Source organism: Haliaeetus leucocephalus, unplaced genomic scaffold (genome assembly GCF_000737465.1).
Source record: "Haliaeetus leucocephalus isolate CR32 unplaced genomic scaffold, Haliaeetus_leucocephalus-4.0 Scaffold450, whole genome shotgun sequence".
NCBI classification, from domain to species: domain Eukaryota; kingdom Metazoa; phylum Chordata; class Aves; order Accipitriformes; family Accipitridae; genus Haliaeetus; species Haliaeetus leucocephalus.
This window is the reverse complement of record NW_010972886.1, coordinates 8,649,859-8,669,084: the sequence shown is the minus strand read 5'-3', so window position 1 is coordinate 8,669,084 and position 19,226 is coordinate 8,649,859. Positions and strand designations below refer to the sequence as shown.

The window sequence follows — 19,226 nt, the reverse complement described above, 5'->3', positions numbered from 1 at the left end:
TTAAAAGAAAAAAAAAGGCTCTTCCCTTTGTCAGCAGGACATTAATTCCAGTGCAAAGTCTGCTCATGCTAGCTCAGCACCTTGTAAATGCTTACACTGCTTTCTAGTGCACGGGGGAATGACAGCAGAGCTGTGGTCCCATTGCAACCAGTCCCACTATTCCATGTGAACTGGTGTGTGAGGTGCACTGATGCTGGTGGAATACAACATGGTGCTGCAGGGAGTGTGTATGGAGAGGGATGGGCATGGTAGATCTCTTCTTGAAAAGCAACTTTTTTCCTATTTTTTTTGTGCTGGGAAACTTACAAATGAGGGATCTAAAGATAGACCCTTCTTAAAGATTTTTTGGTAATACAGAAAGAGTATGTATATTCCTCTGCTTATCAGTGGAAAACTGCCATGGTGGTAAAATAACTGTTGGCTGGAAATTAGCTTCCTCTATCATGACCCAGGTGAATACAAACTGATATTTGATTCAAAGCAGCTTGTCTTCAAAAGTATTGAACACTGGCTGTGTTTTGGAATTGGTTCCAGTGATTTCATTCAGCATTGTTGCTGGGTATCTTGATTTCAAGACATGTCTTTTTGTGAATGTGGATCGTATCATGCTTTGCTTTGTCTGTGCATACCAACATTAACAGCTATTTCTTGGCTGAAATGTATATAACTGCATTTGTCACTCATCTGACAATACAATTTTTCTTCCTCAATGGGCTAGCAAGGATATTCAACTGAAACCCACATGGAAGACATAAGTCTAAAAGTTCTTTCAGTGAAGATATACTAGAAAGGTAGGGCCTTTCCATAAATGCTTGCTTTGAGTTTGACATTGGTATTGTAGAGCTGTAGCTGTACTTGAGCATTCCCAGTTTTGGCAATGCTGTGCAGCCTAGCAAAGCAAGAGCCATTCAGTTTTAACATATTTATAAGCACTGAGTACATTCCTCTGTATGTTACAAACTTACTTTAGGGATTTCTGTAGAGCTGCATGATAAAATAATTTTTAATATTTTATCCAAGGCCTGTGTTGCAGTTTATTCTGAAAAAATAACTGTTCAAACCCAGAATGTGGGCCTAAAGCTTCTGCCAGGCTTACTGCAGCAAGAGGACAAGGCCACTGCTATGGTGGCATTGCTTCCAGTTATCTCACTCCAGGACAGAGGCATTATGAAATAACCAGCAAGAACATGGGACATCAAAGTGTTTGTTGGTTCTCTGACCTGGCCAATATTTCCTGCATGCAGAACTTGCCCTGGATTTAGATCAGCATGGACCTACCTGATCAGGTCTGCCTAACAGTTGTGTGTAAGATAGTGGTTTGTATTAAGTGAAGAATTTCAAACCACCCATTTGTTGGATGAAAATGTAATGTCTGACATTGTGCTGAGGTCGTTTGGACCATCTGATAAGTAAAAACATATATATGCATATATACACACTATATATATGTGAGCCATGAATAAGACATGGTCCAGTGTGGAAAAAGTGCGTTGTAGATTTTAATATACTAGGAAGAGAGGACCATATGATGTACATAATGGTTCTGCTTGTATTTCAGCCCACACTTGCTGTAACAGTGCTTATAAACTTGTAACCCAAAGGCAGTTTCTAGGGCATGGGGAGAGTCACTGTACATATTGGGGGGGATACACAAAGTGAAAAAAGGAGAGGAAGGTGCTAATGTCACCATGCTGTAAGCTTAGGACTTAGTTTTCTTCAAGGAACAGGTTATGTATGAGCTGTTCTTGTCTGTGATTGGTGTGTAGAGCACGATGTATTGTCTGCTGATATGAAATAATCATACTTAAGCCACTGGTTTCCTCATCAGAATACTTTCAAAGGGTGGACCTCAGACCTACACTGAGAAGGTAGACAGTGGCAGTGCTGGCTGGATGCCCTGCCCTTCCCCACATCTGGCAAATCTGTATTCATGTAGGCTTTGTACCCCTACCCCAAAGGCCAAGGAAGCCTTAGCAGTGTTCATACCTAGCCCTGTGATGTTGCCTCTAATGGGTGAGGATAGGTGCTAGTTTATTCACTGCCTTTATTTGACATGGAGGAATCCCCAGCAAGACTGTCTGCTTGGTAGGCACTATAGTTGCACAAGATAAATAACGTTTTGATGCTGAAGCATATTTTTAGCTGGCTATAATAGTTTAAATTTGAGGGGAAACAAGCAGAAATACAAAATGAGGAGTAGATGTGGTGAGACTGCAGTCTTGTAGTGGGCAGAGATGCAGGTGGAGACTGATCAGCTAATGTGGCTTGCTCTGCTTCTGTGGGACTGGCTTGCAGTGGGGGGCAGGAGCATTTTCCATATCTGCAAACAAAAATTTACTTGTGCAATATGCTTGAAACCAATCTCTTAAAAAAAAAATTCTTGGAACAGTCTGTTTAGAACTTCAGGTTTGGGGTTACCTTCTCACCTGTCCCTCCTTTCTGGTTTTGACATCAGGAAGGTTCTCCCTGGGGTTTCTAGAGTCCTTCAGGTCTAGAAATTACTTAAAGCCCAGCTGTGAGGTTCAGGGATTTTTCAACAGACTATGTGCTGCACTGCAAGGAATAGATGTGAAGTATAAAAATACAGGATTACTATACATGTGCTTGCTGTGCAAGAGAAGTTACTTGTACCTATACAATGTGTAACACCATAAAATGCCCCCTGAGTGCCAAGTCCTGAGAAGCTCAGCTTTCAGCTCCCTCTGGGGCTATAGGAAGATCTGTAGCTGCTCAGAGGATCCAGACCTTGCTATGTATTACATCTCCAGCTTCCCCAAACGCAGGCTGTTTCTGCAGCTACCCCTCCAAGTGTTCCTTCTCCCACACAGGAGTGCTGCCCTGGCTATGATTTTGAGATGCAATATTTTGCACTGGAGTGGTGAGTTTCCCTCCTTGTGGCAAAGTTAGGGAAGGATGAAGCAGGCAAGAGCCTGAGAGCATGCACTCATTAGCTTTTGCCTGTCAGCAAGTTGGGAGTGTGCATTGCTCTGGCTGTTATAAAAGGCCCTTGTTAAGTAATCACATTTCTCTTGCATAAGTGCTTGGTTTTGGAAGGCTTTAGCCAATTGGAGGCTGCAGCTTAGATGGAAAGCATGTCTAACTACTGTGATTTTTTTAATAATGCATGATTATTAATCTGCTGAAAGTTGTATAAAATATCTTTAGATAAGGTTGAGCGGCGGAATCTTCCCAGCGCTGGTGGTAGCTGAACTACAGGTGTAAGACGCTGCCAAAAAGCCTGTGTAGATCCTTGTGAGTAATATTTCTGGTTCTTCTAAAGGGTATTTGAGTGATAACTGGAGGCAGGGAAATATTGCAGATGTTTATTGCTGGCAATAAATTAGGGAGGCAGGAGGTGAGAGACAGCGGTGAAACTATTGACTGCTTTTAAAATAACGCTTTCCTCCTAGACTTCTGTAAACAAGTATGGGTTTCTCTGAAGCTGTGTAATCAAGCCTCCTCCAAATATGCTAATAAAGAAATGTGGTGCTGAATTCAATTATAGGACTGTCAGGAGAACACAGGTTTGGCCTGATAGTAAGATCAAAGGACCATCTAGTCCCATGTGCTGGTTTAGAGTGGCCAAAAGTCAGTGTTCAAGGAAAGAATGTAAGAATAGGACAAGTGTACAGTGATATTTTCCCTCCTACATTTTCCTGGCTTTCAGAAATCTGCAGGTCGCTTATTTCCCGAGTCAGAAATGATAACTTTAATAGTACAAGTGGATATTTTTTTGGAATTTGCTAATTCAGTGTATCTGTTGAAAACAATAAGTTGTTTTGGGATTTGATATCTTGAGTTAAATGAGTTCTTCCAGATGGATTTTAATTAAAAAAAAAGGTGGTTTTCTGTTTAGATGGAATTGAAAAGGGAAAAGCTGGTATGGATTTACAGAAAACAATTTCCCCTCCCACTTCCTTGTGATGTGTCTGGATGCAGCTCAGTCCATGAACAAAGCCTGGATCTATAAAACCATCCACTGAAGTGGGAACTGGAATTTATTAGCTCAACACTGAGCAGCTTAAACAACTCGGTGGTTATTCCTGCCAGCCCTGGAAGGCAATGAAGTGCTGTTGTATAGAGAAGGCAGCTCAAGTGCTGAGCTGTGAGGGGAAATAAAGCTGTTGCCTATAGTGTGGATGCATGTATGCTTACTCTTACAGGCGGCACAGAACTTTTCCTTGATATAACAAATGGTGGACTACTGGAAATCACTTGGGAGAGCTCAAGTCACTACTTAAAAAACCTTGAAACAAATGTAGTATGTAGATTGTAAATTCTATAAAGTTCTTGAGACCTGCTAAAGCATTTAAATCTTATTTGCAGCCAGTAGATGAGGAGATAATACCACCATGAAAAGAAGTTATTTTGTAGGAGTTATAGGATTAGAGAGGTAAATGTGAAAAGCTATATTGAACTAAAAGGCACATGGCTGCAAAGCCAAGACTTTAGTGTTCTCATATTTCCTTCCTAAAGCAGGCAAAATTGATAGGCCTGTTTGCTTCAGTAAAACTGCAATAGTGATGCAAGATAAGCTGGGATTGTTTTTACACTTGCTCATTAATTATTTAGACCTTAAAACCTTTGCAATATATCCATAGGCAAACCTGAGCTATGTCTCTTGCGCTATGCCAGTAAGGGATGGGTGGTGGCAGAGCAGGCTGCTTGTTGGGCAAACCATGGCTTCCCATTTCAGTTCTGCAACTTAGCAAGGCCTCTTTGCTTCTGTGGGTCAGGGCTGTCCAGAACCCAGGCAGCCTTCCCATTTGTTTGTAGTGTTTGCTCTCAATCTGAAACTTGTATGGGGGTCTTTAGTCACTGCAGTGCTAGGGGCGGGTAGCGGTTAATGGACAATCTCGGACACTGAGGCAGGTTTTTTCCCAGATCATTGGATTACTTCATGGATCCGGAGAGTTTACAGTCTTAAACTCATGAGAGACTATTAAAGACACTACTGCTAGAAATCCTTGAGCTGTTGAAAGAGTATTCTGGGGAAGTATCAGCTGCTTGCCCTGGTTTTAGGCTATTTTCTGGGCTGCTGACACTGGCTGCTGTCAAGAGGATGCTGTTTCAAACAAAGATGCTACTAGCCCACACAAGGCCTTTTTAGTTCTTATGAAAACACCACAAATAAGTCAGCAGTCAAAACTGGGGAATTTACAATGTTATTTCTAAAACAACCTCTTGCATGTGGAACAAACTTAGGCATATATTAGGATAGCCAAACAATATCTCTAATTTGTTGCAGGGTAAAATGGATGCTATACACAAGCTGAAGATTTTGGTGATGTTTCTGTCTCTGGCTATGTTCACAGTCATGGTGATACTGAATGCTGGAAATGCCACTGGGATACTCAAAGGTAATACAAGAAAATTGTCTTTGCTCAGAAGTGGATTTTGTGCATTATATCATTTAATGATATAAGGTGTCTTTAGATGGGATAGCTCTGTTACCTCATTACTTCTCCAAGTACACCTTGATCTGTGAAAGATGGAAGTAGCTGGTGCATCCTCCAGGTGTTATAGCCAGGTGCCTGAGCCCTATCCAGTTCCTTGAAATCCAAGTAAATGGTCTTGTCCCTGGTGAACCTGGATCTATTGGCAGGTGAAAGGCAATCTTTGCATACATTGCCCTTGTATCACTGGTGGAAGCTGTTCAGGCTGCTGCTGTGGGTTTGTAGAGGGCAGTGGTGCTTGGCTTGAATGCTACCCAGCTGAATCTGTCAGAAATGGACACTGTGCTTCTCTCTGGCTTTCACATGCAACTGGCTTTTCTGGTTCTGCATAAGAGGGAAGGTGCTCAGGGTTCCCCATAGGGACAGCGATCCCATAATGGGTGGCTGAAGGGAAGCCAACTGCAGCACACAGTTTGTTTTCACCAGGGGCATCCTCTCATCTCCCTTGGATCCACTGAAGTATGGACTAAGCTTTGAGGAAGATTGGAGGGTGAGGGAAACCAGCAGTCTTTTCCCATCCTTGGTATGTGGTAATGCTTTTGCCTGCAATAACATTCACCACCACAGGTCTGTTCAGGACAACCCCTGGAAACATCTCGGAGAAGTACAACACTGACTTCACACCAGCTGGCTGGACTTTCCTCATCTGGAATGTCATTTATGCCTGGCAGCTTGCCTGGCTTCTCTACGCCTTGTCAGGGATCTGTCGAAGGTATTTTCCCTGCTTACGGTATAAATGAGGGACAGTGGCTCTTCCTTTCTGTAGCTCAGTCTCTTACCCCCTTTTCTGGGGTTTCTAGTCAGAGTAAACCCACTGCAATTCCTCTTGATTTGACATGCTGAAGGTCTGCTGCTGGAGCATCTTTTAGGTTCAGCATCCAAAGCTGGGAAGCAATTTCGAGGTGTGTATGAATGGTTCTAATGTGTGGACATGTTACAAAGCATGTAAACTTTTGAGGCCTGTTTTCCACTGATTCATGTATCTTGACAGAGTTACCCAGTAGCTGCACTTACCAGCTGCTAGATGCTGAGAATCCACAGAGGCAAAATTAATGAATTATGGAGCTAATGCTTTTAGGTTACTTGCTGTTAGAGATCAGAGAATTGGCATTGGGAAGTCTCCTGGGTCACTGAACCGGACTTGAATCTTTTCCTGGGGCTATGAGAACAATAACTGCTTCATGCAGGACCATGCAATATCTGTAATATTCTGTGATGTCTTCTGTGGGGTGGACTTACATTGCAGCTCTTCTGTTGAGAGGGACCATGGACTGCTTAGTTTGAGTCTTGTGTATCTGCTGTTTTCACATGACTTATAAGAAGTCACTCAGTTGGTACTGGCCAACACTGAAGGTTGAAGGAAGAATGAAGTGTGTGTTTGTACAAGAGTGATCAAGTCCATATACATGTATGTGCATGCACACACAACATATACACATATGCACTTGCACTATGATCCCAAAAGCCTTTTTCCCCAGGAACTGGGCTAGAATCCCATGACCATGCCATTGGTACCACCACCAGTGGCACAAGCTTTGCAGCATCTGTGGAGCAATCCTTACTACCCACTAAATCTGTGGTGGTGCAGAGACCAGCAAGGAGTTCTGTACCATGGGACAGCGTCCTGATGGGGAAAGCCACAGGGAATGTATTGTGTCAGAGAAGGATGCAGAGGAGAGAGTCTGATTTAAACTGAAATATTTAACTCCAATGTAGGGTCCCTGTTAGTATGAGGAAAATGAGGCCGGGAAAGTTTGGTTGGTCAATGCAGGCACTGTTTTCCGTTCTCCATACCCACTTTTCCTGGCAGGAATGAACTTGGATGTGTCTACATAAAGCCAGACTTGCTGCCAATACCTTTTTATGTGGCATGGATTCTGAATAATGGCCTCAATGTTGGATGGCTGTTTCTGTGGGACCGAGAGTAAGTTGCCTTTTGTTACAAATGCTTTCTAACCCTTTTGTTGGGACTGGCTCAATACTTCATTTTGCCCTTTTCCCTGTGTGTGAACACTTAATCACACCTGTAAAACTCTATGTCAAGCCTTGGGAAAGGTGGCCTTTGTAAAAGTTTGGGGTTTTTGCACAAAGTTTTCATTTTGTAAGAAATGAGGTGGATCAGTTATTGAAGTCTAAGATTTCCTCAAAGCTGCTGTTCTTCCATGTGTTTTTCTCCACAGGTAAGACAGGAGCCATGCCTCTCTTCATAAATACAGTTAAGCTCCTTGCCTTGGATTGTTTTCATAATCATGATCATGAAAGGCTTATAAAAGCACAACTGTCAAGAGGTGAAGAAATCAGTTGCAGTCAGGAAAATAACTTTGTGATTAACAGAATAAAACAGCAGTATGTCAAAATGAGGGCTACATGTAGTGATTACCTTTATTAAAGACTGATTAACTTAAAGTCAGTAAAGGCCAAACACTAAAGCTATGAATTAAGGCATTGTGACACCACTGAAAAAAATGTATTGTGTATTGTATGCATGCATGTTCTTTGTCCTAGATACCTCCTACCAGCCCTGGTGTTCCTGGCAGCTCTCACTTTTACCACGTGTGCCTCCCTCTTCATTTCACACCAAGCCTTGAGCATCCATTCCTCGTGGCTTGTGAAGGGTCACAAAGCTGAGCTCTGGCTCACCCGCATCCTAGTAAGTGGCATTTGGGAAGCTGTGCTGTTAGTAAATGCTAAAAACCTCTGTGCAGTGCTGAAGGTATCAAGAATGAAAGATTCAATGGCAGAAGGTAAGGGAAGATTTCCGCCCTGACTTTAATTTGTGCCTGCTGCAGGTGCACATGGGCTTAATTACATCTGTTTCTGTTCAGATATCATGGGCATGATTGAGCAAGGTATATCCCTTGTACTTCTCTAGCTGCTACAAAATGAAGTTTTCAGTGAAGAATGAAAACTTCAGCCCAGACTTGTGTTTGGGGTGTGAACAATATTTCTTGCAGAGGGAAAAGCCATTGCTAAGGGTGGCTTCTACTGCTGTAGCTGATGGTGATGTCCCAGGTATCTGACTACAAAAAATTATATAGTTCTTATATGGGGAAGTGTGTACTGCTCAAGGCTTCAAATACAGCTGCCTTTCTGAGTTTTGCCAACTTCTGAAAGAAAATGACTTTTCTCCCAAGAAGAGTGGGTGTGTGTTTGGCAAACTGCACAGAGAAAATAAGATAAACATGCTAATACTCCATCACTCCCTGTGCCTCTCCTAGCTCAAACCTGCTACCCTGATCCCTTACTCCCCATCCAGGACACCTTGTGCTGCAGTTCCTCCCATGGCTGCTGTGTGTGCTTTAACCACCTTTAGTTTCTTTGCTTGATGATGGTATTGCTCAGTGAGAAAGTGGGTCAGCTGAAAAAGCCCAACCAAGGATCTAGGAGGGTTTTCAGTGGAGGGGGAGCCTGCAAAGCTGAGAGGCCCTGCACAGGAAAGTTCCTACCAACCCAGCTGGAAATGTGTCTACATATCTTGGCACAAACTGGGAGCGGGCTCTGTTCTTTACACCCTTCTATTACGTTTCCTGAGACTCCAGTATAACACAGGGAAAGGGGAGTAGCTGGGTTCCCCAATCCTCACTCAGGAGTGACGCCAGCCCTTGATATTGCCTACTGGAGGCTCCATGTGGCAAAGATGTTTGCTGGGAGGTGGTTGAGATTCAAGAAAACTGTTCTCTCTGCCAGTTACAGCAGCCTGCAACAACTGGGCTGGGCAGCCAGGCAGCCTGTGCACTTTGGGGTGTGGATGGGAACTCCTTGCTGGGGTCGGAGGGCTTTGTACAGGGAATTCTGCAGCTGCCACTGTGGTGGTTCTTGGGGCTACTTTGGGGACTCCAAGGCTTCAACTCTTCTCTATGTTGAGGGACTTCCTCTGCAGCTAGGTCCAGAAGGCTGGCTTAACTGCCCCAGGACCTATGGGTCACAAAAGACAACCAGGAATTACCTTTTTTATTACTGCTTGTCATCTTGATGTGCTATGTGGCAGGTCCAGAATGGGCTGGCACTGTATGCAACATGGACCACCATTGCTGCTCTGCTGAACTTTGCCATTGTGTTGATCTACAAGTGGAATGTGTCCAATGAGACAGCAACAACTGCTTCTCTAAGCATCCTTGCTCTTGACCTAGTAATATGGTAAGCAACCTCATGGGTTCCCACCAAGCCTGAAAGACCTCTTCCACCTCTCACAAATGGGTTGGACTATCTGTCCCAATTCATTCATGGTCTGTCCCTTTACCAACACAGTGTACAAAGGACTCTGTTATAATTCGTGGCAGATGAACCTGGAGACTGGGCAGAGTCTTTCTTCCCTGACCCTCAGCAATGCCAGTAAGCACATGCTGTGGGTCAAGAACAGGTTGCTGTGACTTGCATGAGCCCAGCCTGCCCTAGGTTTGCAGGTGAGGGCTTGATGTGGAAAACATATGAAACATGGCTTTATTTTTTCCCTAAACTTACCTTAGATAATTTTTAAATTAATCTTCTGAATTTTAGTAAATGAACAATTTTGGACTCTGGTCCAAACTGGCCTGCAAAAAACCCACTCTTTGTCTAATTCCTTTCTTAAACTTTCTATGGGGAAAAATGTACAGAGAAAATGCTTACTTTGGTGTCTTTGTCTTCACAGGTTTTATCTAGAAAACTTCATTCTTGACAAGTATGTCCGCTATAACCTTACAGTCTACCCAGTGTTGATAATAGCTCTGACTGGCAGTGCATGCAAGAACTTCTCGTTTTCATCCCTGATGACAAACAGCATTTTTATAGGTGATTCTTTTGGATTGTTTCCAGCTCTTGGAAAAGGCAGCCAGTAAACACTTCCACATCTTTCCTGTCTATTAGGGGCAGAAAGACGGACTTGCCTCTTGAAGTATATTTATAAAAAGCAGAACTAAGGATTTATTAGAAGGTATTCATTCTGCAAAGTAAAGAGTAGAGCAGAAATCATTGCCCAGGAGCCTTGGGGCTGGATTCAAACATTGTGTTGCCTCAAATTCACTTCCTGGTGCGATGTTTGCCCTGCAATTCTCCACCATCTACTTGGGTCCTCTGCTGGCAGCTCCATCTGCTGCAGGGCAGACCAGAGTAAGAGTGGGGCTGGGATGAAGGCTGTGGACTTCCATTTGCCCTATATCATTTGGGATATAGGAGCAGTGCATAAGTTTCTGACCCAAGGAGGGGTTGTGTCTAAATTTCACAATGCAAAACCCTGTATATGCTCCCCTCCTCTACAGAGCTTAGGCTAGCCTTAACAAGTTTTCCTGGGATTATTTGGTTGCTGCAGGCCACTGTAGCTGAGTGTAGTCATCCATTGTAAAAGGGCTTAAGCTGTCCAAATACTGTACAATCACAGCCTGGCAAAAGCTATGCCATCATGAGTAGTTTTATGCTGGCACAAAATGGACTGAGCTGTGTGAACTCTGAATCCTGCTATGGCAGTTTGAGATGCCTGTTCCCACAGTAGGGTCAGCAGAAGGGAGCATGTTCCCATCCTTCAGCCTTCCCACTGTTACATACCAGTGGCTAAAGCCAATTTCTGGACTGGCACTACTATCGCAGCCACTCCAGTATATGTAAACTTGTGCTGTAAGGGTAGCTGGATCCTGGTAATGCCTAAAAACACCAAGCAGGACTTAGCAGAGCTTGTCTGCCAAAGGCATGAGGGCACTGGAGACTCATTTCCTGGTGGTTATGGCCACCAGGAATGTGGAGGTATGTGTGATCTCCGGCAGACAGCTGTGTCCCTGCAGCAGGCATTTCTACCAGCAAAACTTCTTTCTTAGTGGTTCAGCTTGTTTGGCTGGTAGGGTGAGAATGTGCTTTTCCCAAACTACTGCATGTTTCTTTATATAGTTGAACTATTCTTGGAGTGTTTTGTTAATGTAATAAATTTTTATTCCTGTGTCTATAATGCCCTCTCCCTTTTAGAAATGTCTTGACCTGGAAGCATTGGGCAAGTTTAACTGGATAGCCATGAAAGTCTGAACTCTGGGGGGTAATGATTCCTATACAGGGGGTTTCTTTTTTCCTCTTTCCCTGAATGCCCCCTATACTGGGGAGCTGGGGTATGACAAGAATCACTGACTTTCTTTCATGTACTAACATGCTTCTGTGTTTCTTTTCTAGTTGTTCTGCTGGCAGTGACTTGCTTGATCTTTGCTGTTCGGCTGGGACTAGTCACATGGAGACTCTGTAAGAGACCACTGGAAGCACCAGAAACCACAGCCCCGTCAGGCACAGTGGCCTGAGACCTCTGGCATGTTGTGGCAGATCCTTTAAAAGGAGAAAAGAATTGGGCATCTGCTGGTCCTTCCTTCCTGTATCAATTGCCTTGTGCTCTTCTGTAACTATTTCTTTCCATTCCAAATGTGGATGGCTTGTGCCTGCAAACCTGTCCTGCTACCACATTCCCTCAGATCAGCTACTCACAGCCCCACCTTGAATCTGCATGATCCTTCATTTGGTTTGACTCTGAATCAGTGCGGGAAAAGGTCCTTCAGCTGAACAGCCCTGTATACCTTTGTGATGATGGAGCTGTGACTCTGCTCCTGCCAATGCAACGAGGGCTGTTGACAGGCACTTGGCAGGCTCACACAGACAGTTGTTCATATTCTTTCCTCGGTAGTTCATTTTTCTTAAAGTGTAGCTCTAAGTGAACCGTCCCTGGGAGTCAAGGTGAGCAGTGGGATGTCTGTCATTCCTTTGGCCACTCAGTACTGGGTGTCTGCAAGCCCCAGTGGTGTAAGCAGATCTCCCGCAGGCAGCAACTGCTCCTCTCCCTCCTCTTCATGATGGGAACGGATATTACAACTTCAGAGATCTACCTTTGCAGTGTCAGCTCTGATGTTTGATATCCAAGGGGGGTGAGGAGGAGTGACTGAATACTTCTGCAAGCCTTCATCCTATTGCAGTCTGTTGTAGCTCTAGAAACCAAAGATGCATTCACTTTTCAGCATACAGTAGGATATCTGGGTCTCTGCTCTGGTTTTTCCTGATTTTCTCAGTTAAGTCAATCACTATGTCAGTGCCTCTGTGGACCCACAATAATGGCAGATTTGTGCTGTTCCTGCTCTGCCTGTAAGACAGATGAGATGGTGTGGTGGGTTGCCTTTCCCTGAGCTGTGCTGAGCCAGCAGTGCCCAATTTCTGCTGGCTGGATGCCTCCTGCTGAAGTGTGGTTTGTAGCCACTCTGGCAAGAGGTTAGATGTGCAGATGAGATGATACCTGATCTGGAGTAAAGCCTGCTGCTTCAAAGGAAGCCTGTTTAGAAAAAAAAAAAACAACTTTGAACTGGTGGAGTAAGTTCATCCTGGATCAGTGCTTGCTCATGTGGCTTCACTGCTTAAGAAGCCTAAAAATGGATTGAGTGAATTGGCCCGCTGCCTCTATTTCCTGTGCCTACTTGAGAGTTGATGGTGTCTCACTGGTGTCTGGAAAGTGTTTCTACATGGCAGGTGCTTTCAGATGCTGAATATCTTGCAATACTATTACAAAAGAAAAATCTTCCAAAATAACATGTGCTGTTGTTTACATTTAACAAAGAGCAAACTCAATGTAATGCAATTCTTCTTGTCATTCTCTTAAGTTGTTTTATTTTTCAAATAAATTGGTGAATTCTACCACTCTTCCACTAACTCTGTAAATTATCTAAAGCAACTGTCCTGGCTCCTGCCTTGCTTGTGCCCTGGGTTTTGCAGGGGCCTTGGTCCTGTGCTGGAGCCAGCTGCCCTTTGCTTGCTGGGATGCTCCTGGATGTAGCTGCTTTTATTGATCATGCCTTCACCAACCTTAGAGGCAGAGACTTGGGTCATGCAGATTCCTATGCATGACTTTAAACTCCTCTGCCCAGCACCCTGTTCATTAAACTTCTATTTTACAAGCTCTGCCTCCCAAGAGCCCAGCTAGCAAATTTCCAGCAGCCTCTCCATAAGCTGCCTTCTTTAATACAGTGGTATTAAATCCACTGGTGTGTGGATTAAGGGGTCCAGGCAAGGTGAGTAGTTGTTGTGAGGCTGTGCAGCAGTTAATGCATGGGGAGCCCTGGAAGGTTTTGCATCCTCTTAAGCAAGGGCTTTGCAAACAGTTCCTGGACCAGGTCAGCTGCACTGCCTTTCCACAGGACAGTGAACAAAGCCTTCAGTGTCTTTGTGTCTGTACCTGATGTCTGTACTGGCCAAATGACTAGAAATTCTACCACAGGATACAATTAACACATAAATTAGCGGGGGAGAGTCAACAGGGCCTCTGTAGAGGGAAGTTATGTCTCGCAACCTCTTTGAGTTCTCTGAAGCACACAAAAAGCGCAGAGGTAAGGGTGAACTGTTTTATATTGTTGCTGGCTTCTAAAGAAGCTCAAGAGCTATGGCATAAAAGGCAATATCTTCCCATAGGTGATTAAAGCTAGGAAATAGAGGGGTGTTTCTCTCTAGGAAGGGAGGTTGCTGGTGGCATGTGTCATTAGACCTGGGCTGGATAATGTAGTCATTAAAAACCAAGGGATATTTTGATGATGGACAGTTATTTAGGATGCTAAAAGAGGAGGTTGACTGGGGAATTGCAAAAAGCTCTTATGAAACTGAAAGCGGACAGTGCAAATTATGGGTGAAAGTCATTGCAGGTATGTACCGAAGGATACATAAAGGAAAATCCAGGCTGTGCTTCACCTTTCAAGTGACATGCTCTGAGCTGGCCCCTGCCACTCAGGCACAAGAGCATGGAGCTATGGTAGCCATTCTCACCCAGATATTTCCACATCTGGCAGCAGTAGAGGCAAACCATGTATCAGGGATGGTGAGGAAAGGAGTAAAATTGAGAACACCCTCGTGGCTCTCTAAAGTTACCACGCACCCACATCTTGAGGGCTTTGTGCAGTTCTGGTCCTTGCACTTCTGGGAGATTGTTGAGGGCTTGGAGAAGAGTGATAGTATCAGGGAGCGAGATGTCTCCCTGTCCATCTGTGCTGAGGAACAGCTTTGGCAAGGAGGTGTGTGAGCCCCTTTCCCGTGGCCACCTTGCCATGGGTGGCACAGGGCTGGATGCTGCTCTTCACCCTGCTCTCACCCCTCCAAAATGAGCTGTGAGGAGAGCATCAGAGGCCCTTTCCTGAGTGGTGCTTATGAGGTGCTGCAGCAGAACCCAGTTAATCTTTTGCAGATCTCCCTGTGAGAAAGCCCCTGGCAACTGCCCCAAGATGATTAGGCTGAGCAAGACCCAGCTCCCATTTGCCACCCACAAATAAGCTCCTGGTCCCCAAAACCCTCTCCAAGTACTATTTCCCTGGAGCTGGGGGAGGCAGAGGTTCCCATAGCTGTCTCAGCACACAGCACTCCAGCCAGCTTTGGGAAAAGTGGCTTTCCTTGCATCTGTGGCAGGGACAGGAGCCCAAAAATACTCCACCTGTCCCTTTGTCTTTTAGCTGGGGTGGGGGAGAAACAGATGAAAAATAAGTGTGAACCTTCCTCTTCCAGCCTTGGGGTTAAAGATAGCCTCAAGGCTATTTTTAAAGGCCTTTTTTTTTCTGAAATGCCTTATTTTCATTTGTTGTTAAAACCCACTGATACGCGGTTTTGCCCACAAGAGCATGTTCTTTCAGCAAAGCTGCATTTCATGAAGTTGGAAACCTGCCAACTTTTTAGCAAAAATAATTAGTCCAGCCTTTGTTTCCATGAGTGATTATAGGATTTGGGTGAATTTTACCAGATTTAAAATTTCTTGGAAAGCTGGTGGCCTTAAGAACCCAAAGCCTGAAAAATCAGTTTTGTTTCTGAAAAGGCTATTCAGGGCCCTGGCAAATGCTCATGTGTCTCATAGCCCAGCCCAGGATGTGTCCTGAGTCCCTTGGGCCGGCTTGCTTCCACATGGGGCTGGAAGACGGATGGGGCTGTTGAAGCCAGGCATGACGTGGTTCCTGGGACACAAAGGCGTACCTTGCTTTCTGATACTAAAAGCTGGGTTTACACTTGTCATGCTCTGAAAGGATTCGCTCTGTGGCTAAATAGGGGGATAGGGAAAAGCAGGGTGATCTGTAAACCACCATTGGGTGGACAGCCCCAGTGCTGAGTCCAGGGATGCTTGAGGATGCCTCCTTCCCCTGCCTGGGGCCAGCTCCTGCCCAGGCTCACTCCTGCTCTGTGCCTGGCAGCCTCCATCTGAGGATGACCCATCAGTTTAGCAATATTTTCTCTGGAGGGCTGTATCAGCTGGGCTGGATGTTGCTGAAGCTGTGAGATGATAGTTGTTTTCAGTAAAAGTTCCTGGGAAAATCTGATTTGGAAGAATGTTGCATGGAAGAAGCTGTGGGTCAGGGGAAATATGCATTTGAACTGAGAGAGCAAATGTGTTAATTCAAAATGAATTTTTAAAAAATGGGAGTATAAGGCCCTGGATCAGGCTCTCATTAAAGCCCATGTGGCTTCCAGAGAGAAATTTGCCTTGTTTCTTTGATTAGGGCTTAGCTGTCTCTTCCTCAGCCACCATGAGAGTGGAGGAGATGCTGGGATCAGGCAGGCTTCCCTTTGACATCTTCCACCACCACCACCATCACCAGCAGTAGCAGCATGCTCTGGGAGGTGCTCCCTAGAGCCCGTCCTGCCCGCAGCCCCAGGGCACCACACTCCCCTCATGATGCTCTCGGCTATGGAGCTCAGGCAAAGTGCAGGCAGGAGGCTCTCCTGCTGGGCTCCCCAAAACCAGAGCACCCAGGCAGAGGAGATGTTGTGTTATGACCTAATTTGTTCCTGGCTTGACGCTACCCTCATTACTAATTACTTTATATTAAAACATCTGTGAAAAGGAATAATAAATAAATAAAAATGAGCCTGCTGGAGAGAAGAGAAGTTACACCATGATGCAAAGCACCAAAGCAGAAAGCAGGATTGCCTTTCATCTGCAATTCAGAGCAATGTTGCAAACCCATTGCCTGGCTGCAGCCAGGGGTGTTGGGCATAGCAAGATATGGGCTGTGATGCTGAGATACAGGCGTAAGTGGCACTGGCCACGCTGGCCACCACCAGCAGGAAAACATGGATGAGACTCTTGCTGATGCCTTGTCACTGCCCAAGGCATCTCATCGGAGGAGCAGTGGCCTTGGAGAGGAAACACAAAGTAGGCTGGCTCAAAAACATGGTGACCCAAACACTCGTCCTCTGGAGCTGGAGCAAATCCAGCCCTCACTGGCTGCACCTTCATTTTCTTATCTGTAAAGCAGAGATGAACAGTACAAGGGTCTCTGTGGAGGACTGTGAAGATCTCCAGATAAAAACGCCAAATACATGCAACAATGATTAAAGGCATCAGCGCTTTTTGCTATGCACACAGTCTAAACATGCTCGGGCCATTCCATGCTCTTTGAAAACTGTTAGATGTTTTCAAGCTAAATATTTATTTTATCTGTGTAGAGCCAGCACAGCCCCGTGCCGGGAGATTAGCTCAGCTCCCTCTGTCAAAGGCATCTCAGCAAAGAGTTATGGGCTCTGGCAGGACTCATGCATGGGCTGAACATGTGGGAAAAAAAGCTGGAGCAACCCAAGAGCCTGACCCTGCTCCCGGCAGAGCCCAGACACAGCACACATCAGCCATGTGATAGCATGATGGGCATTCCCCCTGGAAACTTTGACTCAAAACCCTTGAAAAGCCACACAAGGATGCTGTCTTTTTTCCCTCCTCTTTGGGAAGAAAGGTTCTTGAAGACCTTTGTCCAAGCAGCTGGTAAAATGTGATGTTTAACAAACTGAGAAGGGACGTTGCCCACTCAGGATGGGACCGATTAGGGTTAGGGAGTGCTGGAAGCAACAGTGACATTAGCCGGTAACTTGTTTTGTCTCAATGTTGTTCTAATAAAAATTTGAGCTTAAAAAAAAGGGAGGGGCATTATTGGAAAGTATTTAGCTTAAGTAAGTGACCCATGGCACAAATTATTTTTATCCAAGAGAGAAAAAAAAAAAAAGTGTTTGTTTGTGCCTGTGGCTGCTATTGCTTTCCTTGGCGACAACACATATTTTGTCGCATATTTTGCAGGAACAGAATAAAGGAATAATTTACTATGAGATGGCCCTAGGGCTGACAGAGGAACAGAGGGATTGAGCAGAGATGTCTGAGAGCTGTGCCAGATTGGCACAGGAGCCAGAGCCTTGGCTTCCTTGCCCTGATGCTTTACCTTAAGACCATTAAAAATAGCATGGAGAAAACATCTGTGTGCTGTCGTTGGTTTGGACCGTGGTCCCTGCCAAAAATGCAGCCTCCTGGGAGACCCAGTGTGTGTGTGTCCCCTTTTGTGGGGGCACCTTGCCCCCTGCAAATGTGTTTCTGCCCCATCCTACTACCCTTGGCATGAGAAAGTTCCCACCAGGCACGGTGATAGACTCTGTATGAAAAGTCCCATCAGACAAAAGCTCATCCTGGATGCCTTTAAAGAAGACCTGGAAATCATGAGGAGACACCCGCGGCATGCCTGATAACAACAGCAGGGGCAAAGTCATAGTCTATTTCCAGCATGCCCTTATATTTTTTACCCTTGTGAACTGTGAGTGATGGAAGAGAGCAGTGTGATGGGTTTTACGTGTGTCTCCTGGCAGGGTCAGGAGATGGTCACCACATAGCCATCAGCTGAATCTACAGGAGTCAGAGCGATGGGCTTGGGGGTTCCTGGTACTCTGCAAGGTCTCTAGAGCAGAACAGCAGGATTGTCCCCATTGGCAGGAGGGTTGTGTGCCTTCTCACTGGGAGCTCAGAATTAGTGCAGATGTAGCTATGCAGTCTTAAATGTGTGATGAGTGCTAAAGGGTTGGTCCCTGCTTTTGCATGAGATGTGAGCGCACCTTGGGTGCGAGCACCATGTTGTCTTCATTTAAATGGCAAAACAAGAAGAGCAGGAAGACACAGAGAGAGCACACACCAAGCAAAGTGCAGGGGAGCTGTAATGGTTGTCGAAGCACAGCGACTGCTGCTGTCAGGAGCATCTGCCACGGCACCACCACCTGCACCTTGTTTCCTGGCTGTACCATCCCCATCCCCAGGGCAGCCCCTTCCCATACGATGCTTTCAGCAAAATGGTCTTTATGGGGGGGGAATTTTTACTTAATTTAATTTATTGCCGACTAACACAAACTTCTAACCATTGGTTTGGTAATGAGAAAAAGAAAATACCAGCAATTACGTACTCAGGTAAACAGTCATGCACGAGCTGATCAGACACCTATGCATGGACTAATTGGGTGCCCATGCATGAGTAAAGAGGGTGCTAAGGCATACGTATGTTGGGCACTAACGCATGAACTCCTCGAACACCCATGTGTGAATTAATGGCTCGCTCATGCTTGAGTTGTTTGGGTGCTCATGCATCAACTAATTGGGTTCTCATGCATTAATTAATTGGGCAATAATGCATAAATTAATTGGGTGCTCACACATGAATTAATTGTGTGCTTATGCATTAACTATTTGGGTTCTTGTGCATAAATTAATGGGGCACTCATGCATGGATTAAATAGGTGCTCATGCATGAACTACTTGAGCACTCATGCATAAATTAGTTGAGCGTTTGTGCAAGGACTAATTGTCAGCTCACAGGTGAGTGCAGCAAACCCCACAGTTCATGCCTGATGTGCCACCGACCTGCAATGGCCAGGCTGGCTTAGGGCTACACATGTCCTCCATCACCCACTGAGCAGGTAGAGGTGTTGCATGGGGCGTTATTGTCTGATCACTCCGTGGTACCCAGGACAGGCCTTACACATCAGTGATGCTGTGGACATTTCTACCCCTATGCA

The 19,226-nt window shown here is 45.1% G+C and overlaps 1 protein-coding gene across 1 annotated transcript; it reads left to right on the top strand.

The window, feature by feature from the left end:
* Positions 1 to 721: 721 nt before the first annotated feature.
* On the top strand, positions 722 to 11,741 carry LOC104836271. The gene is made up of 9 exons (XM_010574758.1): positions 722 to 791; positions 3,166 to 3,252; positions 5,249 to 5,360; positions 6,024 to 6,168; positions 7,267 to 7,380; positions 7,962 to 8,106; positions 9,445 to 9,593; positions 10,087 to 10,226; positions 11,586 to 11,741. Exons 3-9 carry the CDS (start codon positions 5,255 to 5,257, stop codon positions 11,705 to 11,707), a joined length of 921 nt encoding a protein of 306 aa, XP_010573060.1. The 5' UTR covers positions 722 to 791; positions 3,166 to 3,252; positions 5,249 to 5,254; the 3' UTR covers positions 11,708 to 11,741.
* Positions 11,742 to 19,226: the final 7,485 nt, after the last annotated feature.

Coding starts and splice junctions, on each gene's coding strand:
- LOC104836271 (XM_010574758.1), top strand. CDS start 5,255: ATGGATGCTATACACAAGCTGAAGATTTTGGTGATGTTTCTGTCTCTG. Junction 5,361..6,023: donor TGCCACTGGGATACTCAAAG/GTAATACAAGAA, acceptor TCACCACCACAG/GTCTGTTCAGGACAACCCCT. Junction 7,381..7,961: donor CTGTTTCTGTGGGACCGAGA/GTAAGTTGCCTT, acceptor TCTTTGTCCTAG/ATACCTCCTACCAGCCCTGG.